At 57.7% G+C, this 13,311-nt stretch overlaps 5 protein-coding genes across 5 annotated transcripts; 3 read left to right on the top strand and 2 right to left on the bottom strand.

The window, feature by feature from the left end:
• Positions 1-125: 125 nt before the first annotated feature.
• On the bottom strand, positions 126-1,864 carry CcaverHIS019_0504330 (uncharacterized protein; the record flags this gene model as incomplete). The annotated part of the gene is made up of 5 exons (XM_060601592.1): positions 126-213; positions 467-692; positions 1,165-1,196; positions 1,246-1,432; positions 1,780-1,864. The coding sequence occupies 5 exons, from the start codon at positions 1,862-1,864 to the stop codon at positions 126-128; spliced, it is 618 nt and encodes a 205-aa protein (XP_060458070.1).
• A 2,415-nt stretch (positions 1,865-4,279) lies between these two features.
• On the top strand, positions 4,280-6,270 carry CcaverHIS019_0504320 (uncharacterized protein; the record flags this gene model as incomplete). Its single annotated transcript, XM_060601591.1, has 4 exons — positions 4,280-4,533; positions 4,564-4,722; positions 4,804-5,087; positions 5,174-6,270. The coding sequence occupies 4 exons, from the start codon at positions 4,280-4,282 to the stop codon at positions 6,268-6,270; spliced, it is 1,794 nt and encodes a 597-aa protein (XP_060458069.1).
• Positions 6,271-8,337: 2,067 nt separating this feature from the next.
• CcaverHIS019_0504310 (uncharacterized protein) lies at positions 8,338-10,206 on the top strand (the record flags this gene model as incomplete). The annotated part of the gene is made up of 1 exon (XM_060601590.1): positions 8,338-10,206. One exon carries the CDS (start codon positions 8,338-8,340, stop codon positions 10,204-10,206), a length of 1,869 nt encoding a protein of 622 aa, XP_060458068.1.
• A 447-nt stretch (positions 10,207-10,653) lies between these two features.
• Positions 10,654-12,014, bottom strand: CcaverHIS019_0504300 (uncharacterized protein; the record flags this gene model as incomplete). The annotated part of the gene is made up of 7 exons (XM_060601588.1): positions 10,654-10,720; positions 10,767-10,882; positions 11,130-11,248; positions 11,331-11,421; positions 11,487-11,580; positions 11,620-11,727; positions 11,908-12,014. The coding sequence occupies 7 exons, from the start codon at positions 12,012-12,014 to the stop codon at positions 10,654-10,656; spliced, it is 702 nt and encodes a 233-aa protein (XP_060458067.1).
• Positions 12,015-12,392: 378 nt separating this feature from the next.
• Positions 12,393-13,214, top strand: atl1 (uncharacterized protein; the record flags this gene model as incomplete). Its single annotated transcript, XM_060601587.1, has 4 exons — positions 12,393-12,474; positions 12,551-12,590; positions 12,698-12,752; positions 12,990-13,214. 4 exons carry the CDS (start codon positions 12,393-12,395, stop codon positions 13,212-13,214), a joined length of 402 nt encoding a protein of 133 aa, XP_060458066.1.
• Between the last annotated feature and the right edge of the window lie 97 nt (positions 13,215-13,311).

Below are 13,311 nucleotides of genomic sequence, written 5' to 3'. Positions count from 1 at the left end.
TCCCTTCCTCGCCCACATACCAAAGTGCTCCGACATTTACATGTTTCTCCCTCTCCCTCTCTCGCATCATCTACAACGCCCACGCGCGTCCCAGTCTACTTATGCATACTCCTTATGAGATTGACCTATGCGCGGGGCTTGGTCTTGGGCACCCACGCCTCGAGCTTGGGCTTGACAGTCGAGTAAGTGTTGAAGCGGCCGCGGGTGCCGGTGCTGCAATCAGCCGGTGTTCCACATTTTTGCGGCGGCGTGGAAGCGCAGTCAATCTACCAGACCAAGTAGGGAGGTAGATGGGTGCAAGCTGGCGGGCGATGCACCTTGCACATACGCCTAGCCAACTCGTCCTCATCGCTGGTACAGCACAAAGCCTTACTCAGTCTACACCTTTCCCGTTGCCTCGTTGGCCAACTTTCTCCCTCAATACCTCCCTCCCTCTTTCATTCCATCCCGCATTACCCTCACTCACAGGTTCTCGAAGTACGGCACCTGCCACGGCTGCTCGCTCGCCTTCACAACGGGGTCGTTGGTGGGTGGCTCCATGCGGATGTGGGTGAGCCACGAAGCCCACTCGCGAGGGACCTGGGACGCGTTGAAGTCGTACTGCTCGTACAGCACCCAGCGCTGGCGGCCAGGCAGCTCCTCCTTGGCGTCGTACTGCTGGAAGTACCTGTTTCCGAACTGGTCCTTGCCGACTGCGGTTAGCTTGTTCGGGGTGCGGTCAGTGGTGGGAGCAGCGTGCAGAGGTCGGGGCATCCAGAGGAAAGGGGACGGTTGAAGAGAATGAATAATCCGGGGAGACGGCGGATGACGGCGATGGAGGAGGGGAGGACCAGGGGATGGAAATGACCGGCGTCTCGCGATCAAGCTCGGGCGGTGGAGGTAGCCCACGTCTCGATGAGGCGACCAACTTGTAGCCAGCACAGCGAGCATCGCGTCTTGAGCATCTCCGACTCGCCGTTCGGATAGCCTCAAGCCCGAACGCTCGTGGGGCCGGCCCGCTGGCCGACCAAGTGCCAAGCTCCACCTCCAATCTCCGATCCTCCACCTACCCTCTGTCCATCTCCCACCTGTCTTTCCCGACTCTTCCTTCGACACCTTTTCCCCATTCCATCTCCTTCCCACAACCTCTCTCCGCCTCCTAGCGTCTCCGCGCCCGCGACGTACCGAAGACACCGGACTTGGCGTCACCGATGGTGCTGTCGTCAGCCTCGCCCAGCTATCGCGTTTCGGGCATTCGGCACTCACTTGAGCTGGTAGAACCACTCCTTGAGCCCGACCTGGCGTGCGTGCCGAATTGTCCGTGCGAGGCTGCTCATGTTGTCGCTGTGATCGTTGTCGTCGACCGTTAGGTGGCGAGTAATGGCCGTCAGGTGACTGGTGCACCGTTCCGGCGTGCCGGGGATTCGGGGATTTGCGCCGGTGGCGACACGTGCTGATCGCGTGGTTGTCAAACTTGTTTGGTTCCAGAACCTTGAATCACTTACATTCCAAATCAAATCAAGACAAAGGATCCAGCCGTGCGATGCGGTGAATCTGAAGGGAGAGGAGGACCTGGTCTGCTGATCCTCTGACAGTTGAAAGGTGGAGAGCTAACAAGACTGCCGGTGGGGTTATTACACTTCACATAATGAGGACTACAGCGAGACAAAAGCGGCTCTCCGTTCTTCTCCTCCGGCCACCTGGCTAGAGCTGGTGCCCACAATACACGCAAATGTAGTTACGATCACCGACTCGCGGGCAGCACTTGACTGATGTCAGCTCCTCCAATAGGTTACTCACAACCGTCGTTGTCGCCGTCAATCTCACCGGTGCAGAATGGCCCAGGGTTGAAGTTCAGGCGAGGCGGCTGGACGATGTCTTGCATTGTGGTGTGTTGAGGTTAGGCTGAAGGGAGTGGGCGTATCGGTGGTTTGGGGATGGAGATGGCCAACATTGCTATATATTGCGAACAATGGCAGCAAGGAAGGGGGTGTAGGCCGGCGTGGTCGGGCTGGAGGGTGTCCGCCCATGCACACACGCCACAATACGCCAACAGAGGCTTGCCACTCCCTCATCCTCCTCGATCTACTCTGCCACGCCGCACGGACCCACAGCAACGCGGCATTTCACCCACTTGCACCGGCTGCAAGTGACAGTGAGTACGACTGGTTTGTCGGGATGCGAGAACTCTGCCACGACGTGTGGGCAGACTGAGATGCAGAGGACAGCGCGAGCCTGTGGGGTAGGACGTAGGTGGTGGTTGGAATGTGGCGCACGCGTGGCCTCCGTCGGAGCCGGAGGGTTCGGGTTTGGAGGTGGCTGCGAGGTAGAAGCCGATGTGGTCACGAGAGCCCGCAGAGGTTAACCCACCCACAACGACCGCGTGCACGGGCCATGCTTCGATCGTTAGTTCTGCCAGTGCTGAGGCGAGCAGTTGGTCACCGCAGCATCTCATTCACTTCTGTTCATCTCGTCTCCCCAAATCCCTTCTCTCCTCTCTCCTTTATGCTCTATGGCACTTGAGGCTCATGTATGATCTCTATCTCTACTGGATGCGCTTCGAGCAGTAGTTGCAAATCCACGAGTACGAGTTCCAGTAGCCGACGCACTTGTCTGCCGTTAGCACTGCCCAAGAGGGGACACACCACCGCGGTTGCGGCCGAAAGGGTCGCCAACGCAGACGTTCTGCCAGTAGTACTCGCGGCGGGGGGGTTGGGGCTGCGACATGTCGATTGCAATTTGTGTTGAGATGTGGGGCTTGGCCAGCCGCGAGAGAGGTATATATGTGGTTTAGAACATGGTGGGAGAGTGGGAGTTTGTCCGCTGATGGCGAGAAGCGCTGATCGAGCCCAGTTTCTCACGCCTTGGTTATGCACGCTGCGCACAGTGATCCGGGGTCGGCTGGGTGCGATACACAAGAATGTGGCGGTAGTCGTTGAGGATAGCAACACAAACAGTGCGTATCCAGCCATTGGAATGCACAGTACACGACTGAGGGCGAGAGACTGCAGTGCGGCGCGAGTGTTGTGTATGTACATGTATTTCGCACTTGTTCTGCCTCTAGACCTGGACGCCCTTTGATTGGTATGCGGGAAGGGTTACGGTCGGCCTTGGGACTTGGCTCGCAACTCACCTCATCGCTCAGCGGTGCCGCTGGTTCCATTGTTTTGGAACCCTCGTCTTCGGCTTCCTTCCACCGGCTCCCTTGCTGGAGTCACTAGAGCAATTCGGCGACTCGCGCCAGCGCGTCAATGAGATCAACAAGCCTTCGGTGGTGCTGGATACTGTTTACTGTGGCACAAACACATTCCAGTACAATCAACAAAATAGCGTTCACAGCGAACACATCTCGATAAGAATAAACCTCTCCCATCGTCCTTTCTCTACATCTCACCACTCTCCATCCAACAACAACAACCAACAATGCCCCTCCTCCCAATCTGTAAAGGCGACAAGGATGGCGAGAACCATGGCGGCCAGTTTACTCATTTGTATGAGACGAACAACAGAGATCTCTCGGTGCCGCTCCCAGAGAACGGCGAGATGGACAATTGAGGGAGGTGCTTGCATTGTGTTAGCTGGAATATAGTTATCACTGTGACCCATTACATTAGGTACATGTAAATACATGTAGAAAACAGGGCGAGTGGGTCTGCGCGTACTGCAGCGCCGAGTATTAGCGACGAGTGTACAGAGAAGCAATGTAGTGGATGTACAGATGTTCCATCAGTCCGGCCTGGAAGACATGCGCTTGTTTCGGTGCCACCATGGTGGGCGGGACGGCGTGAATGATGATTCGCATCTCGGATCCGGCCGGACATTAATAGCACTCGGAGAAGGTTGAGAAGCGAGCAGAAGAGGTGGTGTGATCGGTTCTACAGTAATCTCAGTTGGTTAGTGAGACTAAAACGTACTAATATGTGTCTCCCCCCCTCCTCCCCCCGCAAGCTGCTCACCTTCCACTTGGTCATGCCTAATAGCCGCTCATCAAACTCAGACAAGGCTAGACATGAACTAGAGGTACCGCATGGTAACTTGAACTTTTCCGGGCAAAGCAACCCCAACCCAGTAAACGGGTAGGTTGCTGACAGAGCAGCGGCCAAGAAGTGTCTTCATCTACGGCGCTTGGTTGCGCCCGATCCTCCGATGCGCAACATGGATCATGGATCATGGAACGGGAGCGGGATTCGCGTCACCAACTGCACATCATCGTATGGACATGATGCTACCATCCCACCCGTGTGGCTGACTATTTACATCTCACTACCTCGGCCATCTGTCCCCCCACCACTCCACCAACATGGGGGCAAAGTTCGTCGCCCTACTTCTGGCCTTGACAGCCTCTGCCTCACCCGAGTATCTACAGCGTGCTCCCCGCTCTCTCGGCCCAAACGCCGGGTTCCAAGACCGCCATGTAGCTCGGCAGGCGGCATCATGTACTGCCTCGTGGAATGGGACGCAGCTGACAGGCGCGGCGGAGGACACAGCTTGTCGCTTCACTGTGCGCTATGGACGGGCTGGGCGATGGGAGGACAGTGTCGTTGCCAACCAAGAGTACGTTTAGCTGGAAATGTCTGACAGAAGTGGAGTGGACGCCGCGTCGTTCCCCAAGATGTGCCCGCAGATCGGGGCAGTCAAGTCTGCCCTACCGACCCCAGAGGAGTCTGATGAGGACTGTCTCTTCATGACTGTGTATAAGCCTGCGAACGCAACGGCAGAGTCCAAGCTTCCCGTTTTCTTCTGGTGAGTTGTCGGGGCTTGCCAAGGCCTTGAGCTTCCTACACTCCGGGCTGCACGCCCGACCAAGACTTGGGCTGAACCCAGGCTCCATGGCGGCGCATATGTGATCGGCTCGATATCAGACTCGGGCTTTGATGGCTCAAAGATGGCTGAGGAGGATGGTATCGTTGCGGTGTTTGCTCAGTATCGGCTTGGCGTGCTCGGCTTCCTCCCACCCGAGGGCGCATCGACCATCAACGACCCGAACCTCGCCGTACGTGATGCCGTGCTCGCCCTCAACGCCGTCAAGACCAACATTGCCGCTATGGGCGGCGACCCGTCCCGCGTGACCCTCGGCGGACAGAGTGCGGGAGCGTCCCTCACGAGGAGTGAGTTTGTCCTTGCTCGCGAGGCATTTGTTGCGGTTCGCGTGGTCTCTTGCTTACTTGCTCGCTCGCTCGCTCGCTGACGCCAGCCCTCCTCGCCGTCCCAGCCGCCAAGGGCCTGTTCCACGGAGCCATCATCCAGTCTGACCCCTTCCACTTTGGTACGCAGACGTTTGAGAACGCCGCAGCCCTCCGCGAAAGCGTGTACGGCAACGTAACGCTGGCCAACTGCACCGGCGAGTGCCTGAAGAACGTGAGCCTCCAAGCTCTTCTGTCGGTGCAGGACCAGGTCTTGGAAACTGCCCCGTTCAGTATCACCGGCGTGCCAATCGGCGAGGTGTTCCGTCCACAGTTCAACACCACCACGCTCCCCGTCGACCCAGTCTCGGCAATCTTCTACAACCCCTCGGCGATCGCAGCCAACATCTCCACTCTCCCTGTACTCATATCGTACACGCGTAACGAGAGTGGTTTCACCATCGACAGCTTTATTACCGGCGGCGCCCAGGTCGCCAATGACTTCGTGTTCAACCTCATCATCAATAAACTGCTCGGCACTGAGCGTGCCAAGGTATTCCTTGATGCTGGCGTGTATCCACTCGTCCCAGGGCCAGACGGTATGCGTACCTCGCTGGAAATTCCTGTCACAGACGCGGTTTGGCGGTGTATCTCCCTCGCCGTTGGGCAGAAATATGCTGCGGCTGGAGGCAAGGTTTACGTCGGCGAGTGGACAAAGGGTACAGGATTCAACGCCCCGGGTGGGTACTGCAGCAGGCCGGAGGCAGTGCGTCACAGCGACGACATCTATCCGACCTTTGATAGCTCGCCGAACGCTGCTGCCAACGCGACTATTCTCGCGGATGAGGTTAGACCGTTCTGGGCGTCGTTCATCAAGACTGGTAACCCGGGGGGAAACTGGAAGGCTTTCTCGGCAAACTCGACCGTTGCTGACGTTTACAACATCGGTAATGAGAATACGCTCTCGACGTGTCCCCCCAGCTTCTGGGGCGACAAGATCAAGTGGGACTGGCAGTTGTATAGCAACACGACGAATAGTACCGCTCCACCGCCAGGGACGTCCTCGCCCACTGGTGGTAAGAAGAACGGAGCTCTGCCAGGCTCTCCTATGGGGCTCGGCGTCATGGTCCTCTCGGCTCTCCTGGGCGCGGTTGCCGTTCTCCTGTAGTCGGCTAAATCCCGTTCAAGTCCACTTTCGGTGCAGGCACGGACAGCAGTTGACTTGTTCAGTTGTTAGAGCAGTACACATACTCGGATGATGTTATCTTTACGCTATACTTGTGGGTAATGACCAGGTTTCTGGTGTTGGCTGATGAACTGCGTCATCATTCAGTAACGACTCGTTCAGCTCATCCGCTGTGATATGGCACTGCTTGACAGCAAAACCGACACGAGTCGGCACTGCCCTACTCCTGGGTGCCTCGTTACATACGACGACGTTATGATCCCATCATCCATCCCATGAGGCCATGCTTTTCTGCCAAACATTCATCAACCAACAACGTCACGTGTGCAGGGTGATCAACCTGTAAAGACAGAGAAAGCAAACACGCAGGCACTCTGCCTGTTGTGGCTGCGGAAAGACCAAGAAGAGAAGCGGTGTTGTCAAGGTTATGAGGCCAAGGTTAAGAGAGCAAACTTTGCGTGTGAGGCACCCGGTCTAGTCTAGTCTGGGTGAAACAAACAAGCGTTTAAGCATGGCCAAGGGCTACCACTTTGATCCTGTTGCCGCGGTTGGGCCAGAATTTGGCCATTAATACCCATCGGGTGGTTCATGTACTGTTGGAAAGGGCAGTTAAAGATCTTTTCGTATCTGGGGTGGTTTGATTTTGTACTGTGGGATGGAATGGGGTGATACCTTGAAAGAGACCAAGTCACGACCGCGGGACTGCACCCTGCGTCACATAGCGGTCACATCGCTGGATCCGACGCGCTGCTGAATCACCTCCACCTCCACCTCCATCTCCGGCTCAACTGTAATACGGCATCACGCGTCCACTATTTCTCAGCACATTGCAGTTCATGTTCACATGCGGATCGAGATTCATATCTTGATGCCAACCCCATTTCTATACTTGTTCATCAGACGAATCGAGATGATCAACTGGTGGGATTCAGGAAAGAGGCGCACGACCATGGACCAAAACAAACGCCTCTACAGGCACCGTCTTCCGAGGCATGTTCCTGATCTCATGACCTGACGCCATTGAGGATTGAGAATGGTGGATCTGTCAAACTGTCGAACAGTCAAACATGTCAGCAAGGCGAGTTGAAACAAGACAGATCTAGCAAGTGGGCAACTTGGCAAGGTGGAGTGTGCGCAGAATAGCCCCGAGGAGCGAGCGATGAACGAGCGAGTGACCGAGTTGCTGGATTAGCAGATGTGCTGACAAAGGTGCCGTCGACAGGAAAGGGCGATCCCGCTAGTATGTGAATGTGAGTCTGAATGGAGTCTGAGGACTTGAACTGGATGCAAGTGTTGAGGTCTACGTAGTCTCCGGAGACGGCGACGGCGGCAGCGGTGGCGACGGAGACGGAGCATAACATTTAGTGCATATAGCACAGCTGTGCGCGTTTGTCAAAAGAAGACGGGTTTAGCGACAACAAGTTTGGATATCAAGTCCAGGCCCCAAGGTTGAATAAGATCACGTCTGTTGGGACTGAAACGACAAGTTGTCAACCAGATTCAGGGCATCCAGGGTAAACAGAGCCACAATCCAGGGTCAATCGGGTCGGACAGGTCTGTCCAATGTTCAAGGGACAATTCAGACGCGCCCTGTCATGGGCGAGACCCACCGTCTTGCAACCCCAGTTGACCTGTTGTCCCTTGAGCTTGAGTCTCCCGCCCCGCCTCTCCACTCGTCTTGGTCTTGTTACCAACTAGCACTCGTGTAACGAGGGCCGGCACCCGAAGGCAGAGGGTAGAGGGTAGAGGGTAGAGGGTCGGTGGGGGCGAGAGAGCAGCATACCTTGGGCCAGTAAAAGAGGCCAGTTGTACAAGCAAAGGATTCAACTGAGTGTGTTCTTGGGTTGGTTGGATTGTTGTGCTCGTGCCGTGAGAGAGAGAGAGCGAGTCTGTCTACTGGGTCGTTTTGAATAGATCTCAAAGCTCCAAGCTCAACTCAACTCAATCATCCCTTCTTGTTCATCAATCTCACTTCCTTTGTCCACTCGTCTCCACTTGACTTTTGCCCCATCTCCCATCTCCCTCGATCCCTCTCCCAACCTCGGCATCATGGGTCTCTTCCTCCGCAAGAAGAGTTCCAAGGCATCCCTCAAAGCCGCAAAGGATGAACGGCGCGGCGGCACTCCGCCTCCCCAGCTACCCCCGCTCCCCGACCATATCCGGCGCGCAGAGGCCGACGCCGCCGCCGCCGCCGCAGCAACAACAGCAAAGGCTCAACAGACCAACAAGACGCGTCGCCGTTCCCGTTCCCTTTGGGCAGACAGTGACGAGGCAAAGGCAGCAGCACCATTCTCCTCTGCAGGCGACCTGGCGTCCCAGCCATGGAGGAGTCACGACGCGTGGATGGCGTTCCAAAAGCCTGCTGCACCACAGTCCGTTATCGATGAACTCGTCTTTCCATGCTCGCCAGCCGCTCAGCCCGGTTGGCGTGGGCGCGGTGGAGGCGGCCTCTTCAGCACAGAGGGTATGCTCGACCACGATCACATTCGTCGTGCAGCTACACCCACTTTGCCTAGCTCGCCAAGCTCCGTTCGCCGCCTCCTCGCCTCGCCATCCCTCTCGTCTCCCCCCTCGCGTCGGCTTGACTTTGCCTCACCCCTCGGATTCGGTGCCCGCGAGCGCAGTGGTAGCGAGTCTCAGTCCTACAGCACTCAGGACAGCCAGGCCCAGGAGACGCTCGACAACCCAGAACTCGCTTCCACACCACCCGACAGCCTGCTCATGACACCAAGTGCCCCACCAAGTGCCCCTGGATCGTACCCCACCGACCCGAGTACTGGCGCGTCCCCCGACATGCTCGTCACACCCAACTCGACGCCGTCGAACCCCTCGCCGACGCCCACCAACCTCCTCCCAGAGTTCAACTCGCCCACTCCCGCTCCCGTCCACGGCCCCGTTACCAACGACATCGCGTTCACGCAGCGCCGTCGTTCACCCACCCGCGCACTCCCGCCACCCCCTATCGACGACGAGATTCCCGAGGAGGTGATCGACTTTTCGACTGCCACATCGCCTCTCGAGGCGCCCATCATGCCGTACTCTGGCTCAAAGAGCCGCTCAAACTCGGCCTCCTCGGCCCACTTCCCGTTCCCCAATCGCACATCCGCCGGGTCCATGTACGTGCAGCCCCGATCGGCTCCGTCTCCGGGACCTTACGCCTCGAACGCCATACAAGCCCAGCCGCGTTCCGCCCCAAGCCCAGGCCCGTACGCCTCGCCAGGCATGTCGACCTCGCCTCTTCCGGATGCATCAATGCGCTTCCCGCCAGTACAGGGCTTGGTCCATCCACGCCGCCCAAGTATGGGCAGCAGCACCCCCAGCATGTTACCGTACGCCCAGCCGTCTCCACAGCAGCAGCAGCAGCAGCAGCCGCCTCGGCGGCCAGCACCCAGAAGCTTTGAGCAGCGGGCATACGAGCAGCGTCCCCCAAGCCGGAACACATCAAACGGCAGCCGCGGGAATCACTCCAGGCCCGCTAGCCGCACAGCCAGCTCGTCAGGCCACGGACATTCGGGGTATCACTCGGACGCCGCCAGTGTGCCGGTCCCGCACACGCCCGAGGGCATCGCGCAGGCCGTCAGCATCTGGCGGCAGAAGAGCCAGCGTCGCGACGTTGATGCCGCCATCGCCGCGGGCATGGTGAGCCCACCCCCACGCAAAGAGTGGGAGAACCCCGACGTCTTCGCTCCTGCCGGAGCTTGGGAAGCTCCAGGCACCTACAACCCTTACGACGCGGCCGAGTTTGAGCCCCACTCGTTCACCGCACCTCTCCGCCTCCCAAGGGCTCCACCGATGCATGCGGCCCACCAAGCGCCGACAATCATCCGCAAACCCAGTGCTGGCCACGCGGTCAATTCTGCGCCGATAGGCCGCGCCCCGCGCGTCCAGCAGCAGGTTGCGCAGTCTGGCTGGATCTAGGCCAAGTCGTCGAGTGAAGAGTTTGGGAAGGAGCTGCCTATAATCTTGGCGCTTGTGTATCATCTTGCAGTAATCGAAAAGTCAGCAGTAGGCGCCGGCCGGGTCGTGCGCCGTTGGATCCCATTGTAGTGGTAATTGTGACATGCACAACGTAACAACTTTCTAGATACAACACAGGACCAAGTGAGACCAGCGTGAGTCTGAATATGAATGAGGCCGATGATCAGGGCGACGGATAGGCGGACAGGTATGGAGATGCAGGGTACCGTTGGGTGGTGGCTTGTGGCTTGTGGCTTGCCGTGGCGTAATGAATGGACGCAGAGTGACAAGTGCGATATCCGCACAGGATGCGAATGAGGTTGATGACAGACAACGGAAGTGGGTGATTGACAGAGGCGAAAGGCACAATTCACTCGGGTCGCACCGAGTTGGCGAATAATCGACGACTTACTCCATCTCGACATCGTCGTCGTCCGAAACGCGCCGCTTGATCGGCCCGCGTTGAGGGATGAATCTGGCTGTTAACGCAACACCGGACCAGTAGCAGGGTCTGGACGCACTCTTCGCTGTCGTCTTCATGTGCGCGCTTGTGGTCTCGAGTGCCCGAGTATGGCTCGCTTCGCAAAGCCTTGTGAGCCTGGGCGATGGCCGTGTACTCGCGGAGCTGGGTCGCGAACTGCCATTAGCTCCGCGGGGGAAGGTCTAGAGTTTGGAGGGGCCGGTGGCGGGATGTTATAATTTAGGGCATTCTTTGGGTCTTCCGGACGTCCTGTCGCCAACCTGCCGATGATACGCGGCACAAATGCACTGATCGCCATCATATACAGCAGCGGATCAACAGCCCGAGACGGCGAGCCCGGGGAGGTGGTTGGCATCCCCAAGGAAGGTTAAAGCCGGGCGGCCTGGAAAGAAAAGGTACTCACGCTTGCGGGCGATACGCAGTACCGCTTACTCTGGACGAAAGTGAGTGCCAGTGTATAGTCCCATCCAAACTTCCACATGAGGTAGCCCATAACGATGGCAGGAGACGTTGCAATGCCGCCTAGAGTTAGTTTGTCATGCTCACCAAACGGATACAGCAATGCTGTTCGGGGACGGGTAGCCCTCGCTTACTGCAGACTCACTGTTGCAGTGTACTAGCACCGCGCCACCCGCGCTCATCGCCATGTCGATGAACTCTCGGCACTTGGGGAAGATGGAGATAATATTCTGGCCCTGCTGTCAGCGGCCGCAATGCCTTCCATCCACGTTCATCCACTTTCTCCCGCCACTCCACTCACCTCCGAGTCGGCCACGTCCAGTGTCAAGTAAATAAACTCGGTCGGGAAACGGGGAAAGATATGGCGCGCCTCGACAGAGTCGCGCAAGCAGAGACTGCTGTCAGTTACAAGTCGTAACCTCGAACGAACTCACATGTGTGTGATGCGCCTCTCGCGCAGGCGGCCTAAGTCTGTACTGGCCTGAAATGGACCCAGGTAGAGATTAGGCAAGACCGCTTGCGCCTGACGGCGCATCTCATACCTTGGGTCAGCTGAGCATCCCTCGTCACGAGAGGGAGGAACCAGGAGGTGGGGTGGGTATTCAGCTGAACGTGACCTTCCTCCGAGGACAAATAGCGCCCTTCTCAACCGCTCTGCTCTGCCACAGCCCTCACCAGCACTCGTTATGATGGGTACCCTGTCGCGGCCCGTTCTAACTCACTTCCACTCCTGGACGTGCATGCCGCTTGGTGGTCCTGGCTCAGCCCATGGTCCAACGGGCGGAGGTAACGTCGGGCTGGCTCCAAGCAGGGAGAGGGGGATGTTCATTTCCGTGATGACCATGCGGTATAGTTATTAGAATGTGGATATGTGGGCGTTGGCAAAACCGCTCCGATGGTTATTGTGTTGTTTCGAGTTGTCAGCAGGTGAGACCCGATGATGAAGACAGTGCGGAGGTTGGTGAAATGATGGCTGGACGGGGGCGTAATAAGCGCCGGTCATTAGGGTATAAGGGAATTATAGTTAGGTCCACAAAAGACAATGGACCGCAATCCAGGCCACGTGACGGCATGCGGTGGTCGTCGGGTTGGGGCCTCGGCCTCCACCGGCCACTTGCCACCAGGTGACTGTGCCTGTATTCATTTCGCTAATAATTGGAGTCTGTACCGATTCCCCATTATTCCTGCGCGCTCGCGACGTCTCGACATGGCGGATAACGTCGCCGAGGTCACGGCGCGCACATACGCAATCTGTTACGCTATTCCACAAGGGAGAGTTACGACGTACGGTGAGTACGGCGTTGTCGAGGTTGGTGATGATATGAGTGAACCAGCTGTTATAAGTGCAGTGTGAGCTGACAGCAGGCCACATCGCCAAGCTGGCGGGGTATCCCAACTACTCACGGTGGGTCTCCTTGGCACTCTGACCCCTCGCCATCTCCGATTGCTATTGCGGTCATGTCTCTCCACTCAAGCAACCTTCCCCATGACTTGGGCTGACGCCGACTAAAGGCATGTCGGGAACGCGCTCAAGACGCTGCCCTCAGGAACCCCGGTCCCGTGGTTTGTGAGTCTATCAGGGTGTCCCAAGTGCGAAGAGGGAGGCGGAGGAGGCGGAGGGAGACGGAGGGAGGCAACGAGCAGACAACAGAACTCGTGACCAGACGATGGAGCATTCGTCTGCCCAAGACGAACTGCGTCGTCTCTACAATTGCCTACGCCCACCTTGCCTCTGACTTGCGCCCTTCCTTGCTTCCTCGCAATTGATTTCCCTGTCCATATCCTCACAGACTGCTAACACCAGCGTGTAATCTCCTCCAAAGGAGTCATCTCGCCGCGCGGTGACGGCGGCCTCGGCGTTGCGCGCCAGCGTGAACGTCTCGAGGCCGAAGGCGTCGAGGTCGAGACTGTCTCGGGGCTCGGCGACCGCATCGATATTCGGCGCTATGGATGGTTCCCCGAACGGGGTGAACAGACGCTCGACGCGTGGATCGAGGCCCACGTCGGTCCAGCGGCTGTGGGAGACTGAACTGCATCCGAGATATACAAGACGCGTGCTCTTCAAAGCAGCTCACCAACGCCGACATACTAGGTACAGACTGTGGCACGACAATTGGGCACCACGT

The sequence above is a fragment of the Cutaneotrichosporon cavernicola genome (assembly GCF_030864355.1).
Source record: "Cutaneotrichosporon cavernicola HIS019 DNA, chromosome: 5".
Taxonomy (NCBI): Eukaryota; Fungi; Basidiomycota; class Tremellomycetes; order Trichosporonales; family Trichosporonaceae; genus Cutaneotrichosporon; species Cutaneotrichosporon cavernicola.
This window is presented reverse-complemented; position numbering and strand designations above follow the sequence as displayed.